The sequence below is a fragment of the Pteropus vampyrus genome, unplaced genomic scaffold, assembly GCF_000151845.1.
Source record: "Pteropus vampyrus isolate Shadow unplaced genomic scaffold, Pvam_2.0 Scaffold87, whole genome shotgun sequence".
In the NCBI taxonomy this organism is placed as follows: domain Eukaryota; kingdom Metazoa; phylum Chordata; class Mammalia; order Chiroptera; family Pteropodidae; genus Pteropus; species Pteropus vampyrus.
Genome location: NW_011888868.1, coordinates 608,383 through 625,537, shown reverse-complemented (window position 1 = coordinate 625,537; position 17,155 = coordinate 608,383). Strand labels below are relative to the sequence as shown.

At 35.3% G+C, this 17,155-nt stretch overlaps 1 protein-coding gene across 7 annotated transcripts in view; it reads left to right on the top strand.

Annotated features, from left to right (window-relative positions):
• Window positions 1-17,155, top strand: part of CLASP1 (cytoplasmic linker associated protein 1) — a 246,389-nt gene that overhangs the window by 171,199 nt on the left and 58,035 nt on the right. For 6 of the 7 annotated variants that reach the window (XM_011363638.2, XM_011363639.2, XM_023532668.1 and 3 more), the window contains 5 exons: window positions 1,771-1,874; window positions 3,736-3,759; window positions 5,046-5,290; window positions 7,132-7,195; window positions 12,845-12,847. In XM_011363638.2, the coding sequence (XP_011361940.1) occupies window positions 1,771-1,874; window positions 3,736-3,759; window positions 5,046-5,290; window positions 7,132-7,195; window positions 12,845-12,847 (440 nt within the window). The remainder of the gene's footprint in view (window positions 1-1,770; window positions 1,875-3,735; window positions 3,760-5,045; window positions 5,291-7,131; window positions 7,196-12,844; window positions 12,848-17,155) is intronic. The other variant, XM_011363642.2, reaches the window with a different exon arrangement.

The window sequence follows — 17,155 nt, the reverse complement described above, 5'->3', positions numbered from 1 at the left end:
AAGTGCAGAATAATTGCATTGTTCTTACAGTTTTAATTTTGTGTTTGAAAAACTCAGTATTATCCCTGGAACAAGAATTGCTGGCATGAGATCTATTTTTTTTTTTTTTTAATTTTTTTTTTAGACTCCGTTTTATTTTAGTTTATGCTGGGTAATTTTTAAATGGCTTATAGCTGAATTATTTTCATTCTGTTACTCATAAATCTCTTACTATCTACCCTTTTTTAATGGAAAAAAATATGAACAAAGATCATTTATAAAACTATGTGCACAGTAAAACTCAAATTTACACTTGTTTCATATTTCAAATGATAACCTATATCTACATAGATATATATAGTGGTCTCTTTTTAGTTTATATGGCACATTAAATTGCCTTTTAAACAATGGCTAAGGTGACATTCAGTACGAACAGCAAGTGCATTAAAAAAGGGGATGGTATAACATACAATTTTTGTTTTTTTATAAAAAGTCATGACTGTATAACTTTTTTGATTAGCAGTGTTTAAATTTTTTTCCCTTTCCGTGGTGATGGAAGATTTAAGGTTTTAAAATTGACATTTAAAAACAGCCAAATAGCACTTCACTTTTAAAGTTCACCAGTTTCATATGGGATGCCTTGTTATATATCAAAAATTATACATATTTTATAGGAAAGATCAATTCATGTAACACATGTATTAGCATTCCTTTTATTCTAAATGCTTCATTACTAGAATGAGGCTAATACAGAGATTTTCCTTGTCCAGTGTCTTATTTATAAATAAAGAGAAAGCATTTTTTTATCTTGACATTTTTTAAGTTTTTTTTTTTTATACCTTAGCATTTTAAATAAGAAACTTTTACCAGTACACAGTGTAAAACACTTTTTAAGTATAATTTACACCAGCTTTCTTCTACTATAGTTTAAATCCCAGCACTTCTTAAGAGAGGCTGGTCAGCTGGTCAACTGACTTAAAGGGACTTTAAAAAGTTAGTTTTTATTGTCTATAATCATTCAAAAGCTTAGAATAGTGGTTTGAACTGTTAACATTTGTTTTAAATTCTTTGGAATCTATCCATTTTGTGTACATTTATAAACACTATCATTTAAAAATCCTTTGAGGGACTCAGGAAAAATGTATACAGTGTTATCTGAATTGTTAATGTTTTGCCTCAAAGATACTCTTTGTAGTGATTGTTAAAGAATTTTAATAATTTTAAAATAACCTTTGGTGACACGTGCATCATGATGAATAAGTACCTAAAATTAATTGACCATAATTAATAATAGTTAAACAGTGACACCAATGAAAATTTGCAGAGATCAATTTAGTACATTTGTTTCAAATTTTAACTTTTTATTGCACATTGCGTTAGACCTCATTTGTCAAACCCTGAAGCTTTCTAATTAGTTTGACCAAATCTGAGGGCCACTTGCCTCTAGAGGGAATGCTAAATAGATTAAAATACTCATCTCAGAGTCCAGCTCCCTTCAGTAATAAGTTCCCCTCTCTCCCATGTCTCAGCACTTTTCAAAAATAAACATCATTAAAGAACCATTTCAATTGCCAGGATGCTTTGTGGCCTGATAGTATTAAATGTGAACAGCGTAACCTCTGACACTGGTAAACAAGTGTAGTTAAAACTAAAAGTCAAGTGTAGTTAAAATTGTCTAGAGAATTTTCAGTGCCTCTTTTCTGTAAGTGGGAAGAGGCAGGAATCCTTGCAAAGAGTTGGGAAAATGTGAATCAAAGTGACATATTTTCTTGGCTTTTGTTTTTTAAATAGACCGTTTTGGGCTTGGCCAGGCAGGAAGAATCCCTGGTTCTGTGAACACCATGCGAGTTTTGAGCACAAGCACAGATCTTGAAGCTGCTGTTGCTGATGCTTTGGTAAGAGTCCCCGTGTGGTGTAATCTCTTTGAATAACTCATCTGGATTATATTCTGTTTTAATAGAAAATTGCCTCCAAATTGGATTACTAATCATCTTTGAGACTCTTTAAAGTTGTATAAATATTGAGTAAATTTATATTATTATTACTTTTTTCTTAAATTTTTGTCTCTGTACGTAAGTGAAAATTAGCCTCACAAAAAATATTAGCATCAAGTATTTCTTCTGTGCTCCTCAGTATCAAGGAAGTTTTGATGACATTGGTTTTCTCTGATGTCATTGGGTGTCTTTCTTTTTTTCCAGCATCTCCTTTTTCTCATTCTATTGCTTCTGTTGCTTTATGAGCTTTGATGGCATAACCTAAACATATCATTATAATAGCAGGTAATAGAATTTGTAGTTTGAAAATCTTGCATTTATTCCATGACCTCATTAGTCGTTCCATATGATTTTTTTTAAATGAGTTCTTAAGTCGTTATTTAAGGAAACTTCCCAAATTTTAACATGGATTCTTTGAGGATATGAAGTACTGGTGGAGTATGTTTTTGCATCATTACAATGTAATATCCAAAAATATATATATAGTGAATAGACATCCTTGGATTTATGGTTATAACAAAAAATTTCTCAGTAGAATCTGCTTGTGGTCAGATTGCTTTTTAAAGATACAGCTAGTAGTAACAGTCTCTTGCATATTCTAATTCATGTGCCTAGCATTTAAAATAGGTATTCTTTAGAACTGTCCAATCTCTGGCTTCGCTTGTGCTGTTTGAAGATTTATTCTCTTCTAAGGAAACAAGTATTATAATATCCTGCTTTCAGACCTTGAAGTTTTAAATTCAGTCGTGTTTTGTCTGATCAAAATTTTATAGTCTGTGGCTATAGTGATTCTGACTTTCATCTTTTCCTGTCTCTCCCTCATTTATTCTTGCTCAGTCAGATTTCTTTAACAAGCGGCTATGAGCAAGTTGTTTACCACTCTCATAATGCTTTCCCTGTAAGTGAAGGCTGCTTGGCCAGCTCTTTTTGTCGCCCTTTCATGTAGGAGGGCTTTTTTTCTGCCAGGTACTGGACTTGAGGATAATTGCTCTAACCATGGCTTTAACTTAAGAGTCATGAGCTGGAACACAATTCTGGGAAGCTGTTTTTCCTTCCAAGTTGCAACATTTAGAATTTGTCTCTTATTTATTTAGAGACCCTAGGAAGTGGATGTCAAGGGATGGGAAATAATTGATATGCAAAATCCTTAGTTAAATGAGACTTCCAGTTAAGGCGCGGGGGAGGGGAGGTGGTGGAGTTCCTCCATTCTTTCAAGAACTTCATGAGGGACTGTGCACAAAGTTCTAGGAGGGAGAATACCACTTGAGATTCTGAGCTTTGGCTTTACTGGACTTGGGCTTTTCTCTGAGCTCTAGCTCCCATTCATGCTGCCCTTATTACTTTTATCCAAACTGCTTGGTTTCTCCAATTGACCTGCTTCAGAAGAGAAAGCGCAGGAATGGTACACAATCCTTGCCTCACAGAATAGAATCCTCAGCGGCAGACAGAATGTATCATAGTGATAGGCAACAGAATTAATAGTGACTTTAGAGCTGTCCCTCAGTGGTATGGGGAGAATTTTAGCAAAGAATTATAGCAAGTACTGGAAAGTTTTATAAGAGCCATAGGAGCGTTAGGAAATGCCATTGAGAAAGCATTCTTTATTATTGTTCGCTTGATATGAATTGCTTGCTAACCTATGTTTTTGGTTTGCTAAGATATGTTTTGCTGTACACTTTTGTTGCAAGAACAGTCCCCACATATGCTTCTGACATAATTCTCTATGCTTTTTCCCCATCCTTCAATATTTTCCTGCCTACAGCTGTTAGGAGACTCCAGGAGCAAGGTACCAGTGCTTTAACTTTTGTTTTACAACTTTATTTTTTCTCTTGTGAGTATATTTCCTTTAGGAACTAGTGAAAGCAACAACAACAAAAAAATGTAGTATAGTATAGAAATTCTAGTCTGAACTATGATTTTGTTGAATCTAGTGAAGCTTTTACTAGTGATGGAGTCGGTCACTTCTCACATTTGTTTTAGTATTTATGTTGGATGTCAGGCTCTGTGTCTTCTAGTAGTGTTTCATTTTATCTATTAACCCAGTTTGTGTCTACTCTTATACCATTATTATTTCATGAATGCATATGTTCAACATTTTTCTTATTTTAGGAATCTGTGTGTAAGTAAGAAGATCATATAACTTATCATCCTACAAAGATACTTTTGGGAGTGAAAGGGGGCATTATTAATAATTATGCTGGGACAGTAGTCATAAGATAGAACTGTTCTGAGCATATTGGGATATAGGTACAAGTCATATTAGAAAATTATATTTGTACAGTTTAAGCCAGTAACTGTTTGTTTTTCTCTTAAATTGTACTTTATAAATTTTATCAATTTTATATAGCTGTTGCTTTGTTATTTATGGGTTTAACTTACAGTTATTTATATTTAGGGTAAAATAAATGAATGAAGCCGATTTGTGTTGTAAAACTTAAAAATCCTTAATAAAAATGGCTCAGGTAATATAAGAATCCTTTTACATAGGATACTCTGCCACTGACATTTCAGTTTGAGACTTTCTTAAGGAATTGTGACTATTCAGACAAATTTACCCATAGACATTGTTCAAGATATACGACTTTTGATTGGGAAGGGGCTGTGGGTACACATACTTGCAGGTGCTGAGCCAGGTTATTTAACATATAATTCCATTTAATCTTCACAACAAGGCTGTGAGAAAAATAATTATTATCATCTCAAAGATGGAGAAACTGAAGCAGAAAGATCAGGAGGCTTTCTGAAGTCTTAGCCAGTTGGTGGTGGCAGCAGGATCACAACCCAAATCTGTCTTACTGAAAAGTCCACACACACACTGCTAGAGACTATATATATTCTTTTCTCTCTGGACAGGTTGCTCTGCTTATTATTTATAGTATTTATCAGAAGTCCGCTTTTCTGTTTTTATTCCCTAATCTGTAAGCACGGGGCAAGTGTGATGCCTCCGCATATGTATGTGTATCTTTTTACATTTAACTCTTTGTTGTTGTTGGCTTTGTTTGGTATAACTCATGGTCATTTCATCTTTCCATTTCTTCCTCAATCACCCCCATCCCTAATTGGACCTGGCAGAAGAAGCCTGTGAGAAGGAGATACGAGCCGTATGGGATGTATTCTGACGATGATGCCAACAGTGATGCTTCGAGTGTTTGCTCTGAACGCTCGTATGGTTCCAGGAATGGTGGCATTCCCCATTATCTGCGGCAGACCGAGGATGTAGCAGAAGTTCTCAACCACTGTGCTAGTTCAAACTGGTCAGAAAGGAAGGAAGGGCTTCTAGGTCTGCAGAACTTACTGAAGAGCCAAAGAACACTGAGGTGAGGACGAGGGGCAAAAGTTGTGAGCTAAATTTGAATCCCATATTATACTATCAGGGGCTTAAGTGGATTTCTTGTTATTTATGGAGACCTTACAAAGTTCCAAGACTAAAGGTGGTAAGATGACTAAGACCTAGTCTTTGCCTTTCAGAGACTTGAAATATTTGGCAAATACTCTATAATTTGTTAGGTTTATAAAAACGTGGTTTCCTTACAATCCACATTGGTCTGATAGGTATTTGAGAAATCTTGGTACAGGTTACCATTTAGGTCAAAAATAAAACTCTGCAGGTTGCTTCGGTTTATTATACTTTAGGGTTGTAGATAAGATGTTAGCAGTCTCAGTCTAAAATTTTAAAAATATACATTTTATATGCATATATATAACCTATAAATATGCGTAGTAAAGAGATACTAAAATAGGAGTACTCCAAAATAGTAACAGTATTATCTCTAGAATTATTTTTGCTTTTTTCTTTGTTTCTGTATTTCATAAATTTTCTAACATGGGGCATGTATTCACATACCAAAAAAGTGTGTTTATACCGTATTTCATCAAATATAAGGCACCATTGACACACCATATTTTATATACCTCTAAGAAGAAATGCTGCTTATTAAATCTGACATTACTAATATGTCATCGATTATAAGATGAATCTCACAATTACAGAGATGTTAAAATGTGAAAAAGTAGGCAACTTAGAATCTATGAAATACAGTATATTATATTCTTTAGATAATTTTTTAAAGATAAGTTATGACAGTGGATAAATTTATGGTCCTAGCTAGGTTCTACAAGCCAAGTGAGCACCGACAAATGAATTGCTATGCTACAAGTGTGGCCGTCAAGTCAGTCTGTCTCTACCCTGCTATATTCCTTACTGCTAACTAATCCCCGCCCATTCCATTCTGTTGTTCATCAAGATATCATAAGTTTTGTCAGTATGCTTTCTGAAATGCAGGTAGCCTCTGACCTCTAGTGATCTGTCAAGAAACAAATGAGGATGATTTGTTGTGATTATTGCTTCAAGAATGTTTAATTCTAGTGGTCACAATTTCTTGATTCTTAGTGTTCACCAAGTATCCATTGAATAATCTCTAGAAATCTATGGGTTAGCATTGGTCTAAACTGGATTACATTGTTAGTAATGTTAAAGGATCATTGAACCAATTATCTCGTGTATGAGGGGGGATTACTCAGGCATGATTTGGATAAGAGATGGTACTTCTAATCAAGCCTTGAAGTAACAATAGGACTAAATAATACAGTTGAAAATCAGAAAAGGTAAAGGGGCCCTAAAATGAAATGAGTGTTTGCCTTGTCATGGGCACAGTTTTAGGTAGGGCATGTTATCTTCTTTAATCCTCTCAGCAGCCAGGTAGCTCTTAACCCTGTGTGACTGTTATGGATATAAAGATATCAGAGTACTCTTTGTCTATAGCAGAACTGAGATTAAAATCCAGGTCTGTCTGACCCCAAAACACATGCTTTTCTTAGTTTGTCCTGTTGCCTTTCATCTTTGGCAGGTGGAAAATAGACCTGGAATAAAATGAACAGGATTTAGCTCATGGCTTGGCCACTTGCACATGTGTGAACTTAGGCAATCACTCTCTGAGATTGTTTCCTCATTTTAAAATGAGAACAAAACTATGACGGTTTTATGTTCCGTTTTAATTTCATCTTGAGTTAAAAAATACAATTAACTGTAAAAAAAACTTTTATATAAAATTTAAATGAAGTTTATTACTGAAATAAAAGGATATTTAAAAGCAAAGTTGTAATTAAGTGTTGACTTATTAAATTTTAACTTCTTTTATTTCTATTTTATTTCCTTTAGTCGAGTAGAATTGAAAAGATTGTGTGAGATCTTCACACGAATGTTTGCTGACCCTCACAGCAAGGTAAGTCTGGGAACCACGTTACAATTACAGGCTTCTCTGCATGTCTGTGTGAGCTGTGTAATATCCTACTGAAGAATGAGAGAGAATTAGAATTCCCTATAGTGCAGTTTAGACCTCATAGATTTAACACTAATTTCAGCAATAGTTTGTCACATCTTTTAAAAATAGAATTCTTGGAAACTTCATATGGCCACAAAATTCAAGTTATAAATAAAGTACATTTCAAGTAAGAGTTATCACGGAGAGAATCAGATGTAGTCTTTCATTCAGCAGATTTTTTTTGGTGGTTCCTATTAGCCAAACAGTGAGCTACATGCTAGAATGGAACATTGGATTATAATATTGTCCCTTATAAAAAAAAGTTATAGTCGTGAGAAAATAATCAAGTATATACTAGTTTTTTAAAATCCCAGGTAGAATTTTTCTGTATAGGATAAGAAACAAAAATGGAAGCATTTATGTAGTAGATTTATTGGAAAACCAGTTTAACTTATTTCTCCAAATAGAATTTTGCTGTTCTCAAGAACTTTTTGGATAGTGGCCACTTAGCTGGTGCCTACATCTCCTGGGTGCCCAGAGAGCACTGAGCCTGAGAACCACCTTTCTGGCAAGGACATCCCTGCTACAGGAAAACACCCATGAGTGAGGGACAGGGCCTTTTCTAGGAGTGGTGCCGGGAGAGGCTCTTTATAAGAGTTTACTTGGAGTCTAGATTTTAAATACATACCACTGTTTGGGAGGAAACCTTTAGAGAGATGCTTGTAGAGAAAGAAAATGGGGAATTGATGATATCAAGAAAGTTAAAGGGTGAATAAAGGACAGAAACTAAAGTGTAGAAATTGATTAAACCTTAATCACTATAAGCAAATCTTAAATGTTTGATATGCAAGGTTTAACTATCTTATATTACAGTTTTCCTAGTAAAAATGATCTGTTCTAACTTTCACTGGAAGAATGAAACCTGTGATGGCCAGAAGGTCCAGCCCATGTTTGTGATGTCCCTTCTTTTCATAGCTTTTCTTCTTCATAGGAATTGTCTTTGAAGTATCAAATATTCATCTGCCCAGTCATTCAACATTTACTGAGTACCCACTGTGGGCTAGGGATACAGAACGCAACATATGGCACCTGCTTTTTGAGATGCTCATGGGAACATAGGAGAATGAATGCAAGGGTTCTCTCCTTATTTTAGAAGCACTTCTCCTCAATAATTGGTCTTAAAGCATGTCTTAAAATTCCTGACATGACCCTCACAGTAAGGTTAACATTAACAATATTACTAAGATCCAAGAAAGATGGATGCCACCTTTTTTTTTCTTTTACTGTTTATTAACTACCTGTTATGTTAGATGTTAGACTAAATGCTGGTGACACAGGAGTGAGTAGTACAGAAACAGTCCCTGCCTGAGTGCTTCCAGACTTGGGGGAGCTGAACTTTAACCATTAGTCACATACATCATCACAGACTGAACTGAGTTTTCAGTGGAGTAGATAGGGGAGGTTTCCCCAAGAAAGTGACATATGAATTGAAAGCCGAAAGGTTAGCAGTCTTAAGTAGGTGATGGAAGAAACATTCCAGGTACGAGAACCACACAGATACCAAAGATATAATTATCAAGTTTTTGCTCTAAGATAGTGTTAAAAACAGTAAGATTTAAAGGATATTAGATGGTTTTGGACATTGATGAAATTTCTGTTACCTGTCACCTCTAGATTGCTGATTCAGAACCAGAATGTGAGGATAAAGAAGGAAATTTGTTTCCATCAGAAGGCTCTTGTACAGTGAGTTTGGAGGTCTCAGTTTAGTTATTCTTTATTAGCTGTCTTTGAGCTAAGCTAGGATTCCCACAGCTGGGGCTCATTGACTTTTTTTTTTGAGCTGTCTCATGGGAGACCCATGGTGGTTAATAGTTGCTGTGCTGTGACAGTATATGATGGCTGGGTTGTCCCAGAAGAGCAAGACTCATTAACCAAGTAGGGGGCACAGTGCTACTTAGCTCTCTGAAATCAGTTCAGGGATAGTCCACTGTGACTCTCTCTTCCTAGACAGCAGTAATGAGTACACAGCAGCATGACAATTACGTGAGCTGTTAGCGCCTTTTATTCTAAGCCATAATCGTTTATAAAAGATTTTCATGGCTTTTGTAATATCTCTTTATAAAGATATTGCTTTACAGTATCTGAATTGGCATACTTTAAAATAGACGACTAAAATGAAAAGAAACATATACACAAGTTTCCTCCCTCATCCTATAATAATTTTTTTTGAATAAGTGTCACATTGTAATCTTTATGTATCAGAAAATTTTTTTCTTACACTTGACATACAGTATATTAGCTTAAGATGTGAAAGTAATTACCCCAATAAGTCTGGTACCCACCTGATGCCATACATAGTTATTAACAATATTTTTGAGTATATTCCCTGTGCTGTACTTGACATTCCTGTGACTGTTTTTATCAGTGGATATTTGTACATCTTAATCCCTTCCCCTTTTTCACCCAACCCCCCCAACCCTTCCCATCTGGCAACCATTACTTTGTTCTTTGTATCTATGAGTTTGTTTCTGTTTTATTTGTTTTGTAGATTTCACATATAAGTAAAATCATATAGCATTTCTCTTTTTCTGTCTGATTTATTTTACTCGCATAATACTTTCTAGGTCTATCCATGTTGTCGCAAATGGCAAGATTTTGTTCTTTTTTATGGCTGAGTAATGTCTATTGTATATATGTACCGTATTTTCTTTACCAGTCGTCTATTGAATGACAGGTTGCTTCCATATCTTGGCTATTGTAAATAATGCTGCAGTGAAACATAGGGATGCATATATCTTTTTGAATTAGTGTTTCGGATTTCTTTGTGTAAATACCTGGAAGTGGAATTACTGGGTCATAAGGTACTTCTATTTTTAATTTTTTGAGGAACCTCCAAACTGTTTTCCATAGTGGCTATACCATTCTGCAATCTTTCCAGCAGTGCACGAGGGCTTCCTTTTCTCCACATCCTTGCCAACACTTGTTTGTTGATTTGTTGGTGATGATCATCTGACAGATGCGATGTGTTTTCCTGATAATTAGTGAAGTTGAACATGTTTTTATATGTCTTTTGGCCATCTGTATGTCCTCTTCTGGAGAAATGTCTGTTCAGATCCTCTTCCTGTTTTTTAATCAGATCGTCTATTTTTTGCTGTTAAGTTGTATGAGTTCCTTATATATATTGTGTATTAACTCCTTATTGGAGTAATCATTGGTGAGTATCTTCTCCCATTTAATAGGTTATCTTCTCGTTTTGTTGATGGTTTCCTTTGGTGTGCAAAAACTTTTTTTTTTTTTTTTTGCAGTTCAAATGAGTTCTTTTTAATTTAATTAGTTTCAAGTATACAATACCTTGGTTAGACGTCTATATAGTTCGTAAAATGATTCCCCCAATTTCTCCCTCCCTCCTCTGACCCTCCACCTAGCCAACGTATTAATGCTAACTACATTCCCTCTGCTGTGCTCCCTATCCCTGTGACCATCCATCAGCTACTAATTTGTACTTCTTTAACCCTTCACCCCATTCTCCCAGCCCCCCAAATCCCCATCCCCTCTGTCCACTAACAAATTATCCACTATATTTGTGAGTCTGTTTTTGATTTGTTTGTTTTTCTTATTCCTCAGATTCCGCATATAAGTGAAATCATATAGTGTTTATCTTTCTCTGCCTGACTTAAGTACCTTCTAGGTCCATCAAAGCAATATCTTTTTTCATCTCCTTCCTTTTAGTCTGTGTGTGTCTTTTACTCTAAAGTGAGTCTTTTGTATTTTTTTCTTCGTAAAGAAGTCCTTCCAACATTTTCTGTAATACTGGTTTGGTGGCGATAAATTCCTTTAGTTTATTTTTGTCTGGGAAGCTCTTTATCAACTCTAAATGATAGCTTTGCTGGATAAATTATTTTTGGTTGTAGATCCTGGGTCTTTATCACGTTGACTATTTTGTGCCAAGTCCTTCTGTCCTGCAGTTTCTTTTGAGAAATCAGCTGCCAGTCTTATGGATGTTCCCTTATATAAGTAACTATCTTTTTTTCTCTTGCTGCTTTTAATATTCTTTCTTTGTAGTTAACCATTGGCATTTTAATTGTGATGTGTCTTGGTGTGGGCCTCTTTGGATTCCTGGTTTTTGGAATTCTGTGAGCTTCCTGGGGTTTTCTGTCCATTTCCTTCACCAGGTGAGGGAAATTTTCCATCATTATTTCTTCAAATAGCTGTTCAACATCTTGATTTTCTTCAGTTACGCCGATCAGACAGATATTTGGACTCTTAATAGTGTTCCATATGCTCCTTAAATTATTTTTATAGTCTTGGCATCTTATCTCTCGCTGTTCTGATTGCATGTCCTTGGCTTTCCCATCCTCTCGATAGGACATGTGATCCTTTTCTTTATTCACTTTGTTTATTCCTTTGTTTATTCCATTTAATATATTTCTCATCTCAGATAATGTGTTCTTCATTTCAGACTGGTTCTCTGTTATAATTTCCATTCCATTTTTATGTTTTTTATGAAGTTCTCACTGAATTTATCTACACTTCCCAAAAGTTCGTTGAGCATCTTTAAACCAGTGTTAGATTACTTGACTCCATTATATCTGCATCTCTGTTCTCTTCTCTCATATGGTTTCTGCTTCTTTGTCTTCCCATTTTGGCTGGCTGTCTTTGTATTAAGCAAAGCTTCTAAGTCTCCCGGTCTTATTAGTGTGGCTTTGTGGAGTAGATGTCCAGTGGCACAGTCCTGGGAGGTGTTCTGCTGCGGGCTAAATTTAGCCCAAGCCTCTACTCCTCCGGGGCTGTCTGTTAAGATTCAGCAAGCAATCCACAGATGCTGTGCTTATAGTTGCCTCAAAAGGCACACCAGAAACCAAGGCAAGCTGCCTCCAGAGTTTAGGCACTACTCAACAAGGAGCACCTCACTCTTTGAGGATACACCTGGATGTGGCTTGGGTGGGGCCGCGAGTTGAGGGAGGCGAGGTTTCAGGGAATCCTCTGGGCAGAGTGACCTCTGTTATCCAGTTTGATGACGTCACAGCTATGGCGGCGCTGTGTCCGCACACTGGAGGTGGGGAGGGCTTAACAAGCAACAGTGGATACCGCAGGCATTTCTGTACAGAGCGAGTCTTGCCTCGGCCCTCACCCTGACAACATCTCTCTGTAAATCCCTGGTGCCCCCTGTGCGCAGCCGAATCAGCACTGGTGCCCAGAGTGAGCAGGTCCATCATCACGAAAGTGTGCTCACGGACATGGCCCCTTTAAGAGACGTCTGCAGCTGCCGCTGCCGCAGCCTCCGTCTCACTCAGCTGCTGGAGACCAGGCAGCCCTGCATCCTTGCCCTGTCCTACCTCTTGCTGTTGTAGGGTGTTTTCTTGGATTTCTCCCTAGTCGTATGGCTTGTTCATCTAGATCCCAGGCGATTTTTCCTGGCTGCTGCTCCTTGTTTCCATCACAACTTTGATTTGGTCGCCAGAGGGATGAACAGAGCCTCTGTCACCTACGCCATTTCTTTTTTCACCCAAAACCTTTTTAGTGTGATGTAGTCCCATTTTTGTATTTCTTCTTTTGTTTCACTTTCCCAAGGAGCTGTGTCAGAAAAAATAATACCAAAAGTAATGTCAGAGAGTTTACTGCTTGTGTTTTCTTCTAGGAATTTTATTGTTTCAGGTCTTACATTTTAAGTCTTTAATTCATTTTGAGTTTATTTTTATATATGGTGTAAGAAGGTAGTCTAATTTCATTTTTTTTGTATGTATCTGCCCAGTTTTCCCAACACCATTTATTGAATAGACAGTCTTTACCCCATTGTATATTCGTGCCTCCTTTATCATAGATTAATTGACCATCTGGGTGTGGATTTATTTCTGGGCTCTCTGTTCTGTTCCATTGATTTATATGCCTGTTTTTATGCCAGTACCATGCTGTTTTGATTATCATAGCCTTATAGTATAGTTTGACATCAGGTAGCATGATATTTCCAACTTTGTTCTTCTTTCTCAAGATCGCTGTGGCTATTCAGGGTCTTTCGTGGTTCTATATGAATTTTAGCCTTATTCTTTCTAGTTCTGTGAAAATTGTCATTGACATTTTGATAAGGATTGATTATACTGAATCTATAGACTGATTTGTATAGTATGGAACTTTTAACAATTTCAATTATTCCTATCCATGAGCATGGTATATCCTTCTATTTAATTGTATCTTCAATTTCTTTCTTCAATGTCTTATAATTTTCCAAGTACAGGTCTTTTACTTCCTTGATTAAATTTATTTCCAGGTATTTTATTTTACTTTTTTGATGCAATCATAAATGGGATTTTTTTTTTTTTTAATATCTCTGATAGTTTGTTCTGGTTATATAAAAATACAACCAATTTCTGAATATTAATTTTGTATCCTACTTTACTGAATTCATTTATTAGTTCTAACAGTTTTTTGGTGAAGACTTTAGGGTTCTCTATGTGTACTACCATATCATCTGCAAATAATGACAGTTTTACTTCTTTCTTTCCAATTTTCCCACCACCATTTATTGAATAGACAGTCTTTAGGATGCCTTTCTTTCTTTTTCTTGTCTGATTGCTGTGGCTAGGATTTCTAATACTGCATTGAATAAAAGTGGTGAGAGTGGACAGACATCCTTGATTTGATCTTGATCTTAAGGAAAATGCTTTTAGCTTTTCCCTGTTAAGTATGTTAGCTGTGGGTTTGTCATACATGGTCTTTATTATGTTGAGATATTTCGTTCTATCCCCACTTTACTGAGAGTTTTTATCATAAGTTGGTGCTGGATTTTGTCAAATGCCTTTTCTGCACCTTTTGATGTGATCATATGATTTTTATCCTTCACTTTGTTTACGGGGTATATCATGTTAATTAATTTGCAGATATTGAACCAACCTTGCATCACAGGAATAAATCCCAATTGATCACATTGTATGAGCTTTTTAATGTATTGTCAAATTCGGCTGGCTTATCTTTTTTCAGGATTTTGCATATGTATTCATCAGGGATATTGGCCTTATTATTATTATTATTATTATTATTATTATCATTAATTATTTTGTAATATCATTTTTGGTTATAGGTTTATGCTGGCCTTGTAAAATGAGCTTGAGATCCTTGCCTCTTCAATTTTTTGGAATAGTTTGGGAAGGATAGGTATTAATTCTTCTTTGAATGTTTGGTAAAATTCACCTGTGAAGCCATTTGATGCAGGAATTTTGTTGGGAGATTTTTGAATACTGATTCTATTTTGTTAGTAGTTAGTGGTCTGTTCACATTTTCTGTTTCTTCTTGATACAGTCTTGGAATATTGTATGTTTCTAGGAATTTATCCATTTCATTTATGTTTCCATTTTGTTGGCATATAATTATAGTACTTTTTAATCCTTTGTATTTTTCTGATATCAGTTGTCACTTCTCTTTCACTTCTGATTTGATTTAGGCCATCTCTTTTTGAGCCTGATTAAAGGTTTATCAGTTTTATCTTTTCAAAGAACCAGCTATTGGTATCATTGATCCGTGGGTTTTTTTTTTTTTTTTTTTTTAGGCTCCATTTTGTTCATTTCCTCCCAGATCTTTATTATTTCCTTCTTTTTTTTTTTTTTTCCTAGTTCTTTTTGGTGTAGGGTTAGATTGTTTCCTTGAGATTTTTCTTGATTTTGAGGTAAGCTGTATTGGTATGACTTTCTCTCTTAAAACTCCTTTGACTGTGTCCCATCGATTTGGAGTCATTGTGTTTTCATTTTCATTTGTCTCAGGTATCTTTTGATTTCTTTCTGGATATCGTTGTTAATCCGTTAATTGTTTAGTAGAATATTATTTAGCCTCCGTTCGTGTGTTTTTCAGTTTTCTTGTAATTGATTTCCAGTTTCATATTACTGTGATAGGAGAAGATGCTTGATATGATTTCAGTCTTCTTAAATTTATTGAGACTTGTTTTGTGGCCTAATATGCATGATCTATCCTGGGAAATGGTCCACATGCACTTAAAAAGAATGTATATATTATACTGCTTTTGGGTGAAATGTCCTAAAAATATTAAGTTCATGTGGTGGAAGTGTCATTAGGCCACTGTTTCTTTGTTGATTTTCTCTCTGGATGATCTGTACATTGATGTCAATGAGGTGTTAAAATCCCCTACTGTGACTGTGTAATACTGTCATGCTCTCTTTTATGTCCATCAATATTTGATTTTCTTTATATATTTAGATTATCCTGTGTCAGTTGTGTTAATTTTTACAGGAGTTATATCCTCTTGTTGGATTGATCTCTTTATCATTGTGAAACATCCTTCCTTGTCTCTTGTTATAGCCTTTGTTTTAAAGTCTATGTTGGAACAATTTTTTTTCCATCCCTTTACTTTCAGTCTGTGTGTGTGTTTTGATATCAGGTGGGTCTTTTGTAGGCAGCATATGCATGGGTCTTATTTTCTTATCCATCCAGCCACTCTATGTCTTTTGTTTGGAGCATTTAGTCCATTTACATTTAAAATAATTGTTGGTAGGTATTGCCATTTTATTAGTTGTATTCTGGTTGTTTTTTGTAGTTATTCTCTGTTCCTGCCTTATTTCCTACTCTTTTCTCTTGTATGTTGATGACTTTCTATAGTGTTGTGTTTGGATTCCTTCCTCTTTATTTCTTGTATATCTTAGATAAGATTTTTGGTGTCATTATCATGTGCTTTTTTTATACCAAGCTGTGTATATAGCAATCTATTTTAAGTTGATGGTTGCTTAAGCTTGAATACATTCTAAAATCTCTACAATTTTTACTTGCTTCCTCCACATTTTTTTTGTCATTATTTTATACTTTTTTGTGTGTGCGTGTTCCTGTGTATCCCTTAATTTACTGTTGTAATTACATGTGATCTTCCTATTTTGGCTTTTAACCTTTGTACTAGCTTTATTGTTGGTTGATCCACTCTTTTTATTATGTCTTTGCCTTTGTCAGTGGGAACTTTTTTCTTCGCTATATATTCTTATTTATATCTTTGATTTTTAAAAAATTCTCTTAAATCTTTTTAAGTTTTCATGTAATACTGGTTTGGTGGTGGTGAACTCCTTTCGTTTTTTTTTTGTCTGGAAAACTCTCTGTCCTTTAGTTCTAAATGTTTGCCTTACTGGATAAAGTAATCTTGGTTGTAGGTCCTTGCTTTTCATCACTTCAGTTTTCTAGCCTGCAACATTTCTGATGAGAAATCAATCAGCTGACAGTCTTTTGGGAGTGCCCTTGTATGTAACTAACTGCTTTTCTCTTGCTATGTTTAAAATTCTCGCTTCGTCTTTTACCTTTGGCATTTTAAATATATATGTCTTGGTGTGGGCCACTTCGGGTTCATCTTGTTTGGGAATCTCTGTACCTCATGGCCTTGTATGTCTACTTACTTCACCAGGTTAGGGAAGTTTTCTGTCATCACATCTTCAAATAGGTTTTCAATCTAATTCCTGTCTCTCTTTTCCTTCTGGTACCCCTATGCTGTAAATGTTGGCACACTTGATGTTGTACCGGAAGTCCTTTAAACTATCCAACATTTTTTTATTCTTTTTTTTGTTTTTTCTGCTGTTCCAATTGGATGTTTTTCGCTACCTTGTCTTTCAGATCACTGATTTAACCCTCTGTTTCATGTAATCTGCTGTTGAGTCCATCTAATATAGTCTTCATTTCAGTTATTGTAGTCTTCAATTTTGACTGGTCCTTTTTTGCAGTTTCTATCTCTTTGAGTAAGTTTTCACTGATTTCATCTTTTTTTTCCTTAAATTCATTGAGCATCCTTTTGACCAGTATTTTGAACTCTATATCTAGTAGATTGTTTGCCTCCATTTCATTTAGTTTTCTTTCTGGAGTTTTATCCTGTTTTTTCATTTGGGAGATGTTTCTTCGTCTTCTCATTTTGGCCACCTTCCTGTTTTTGTTTTTATGTATTATGCA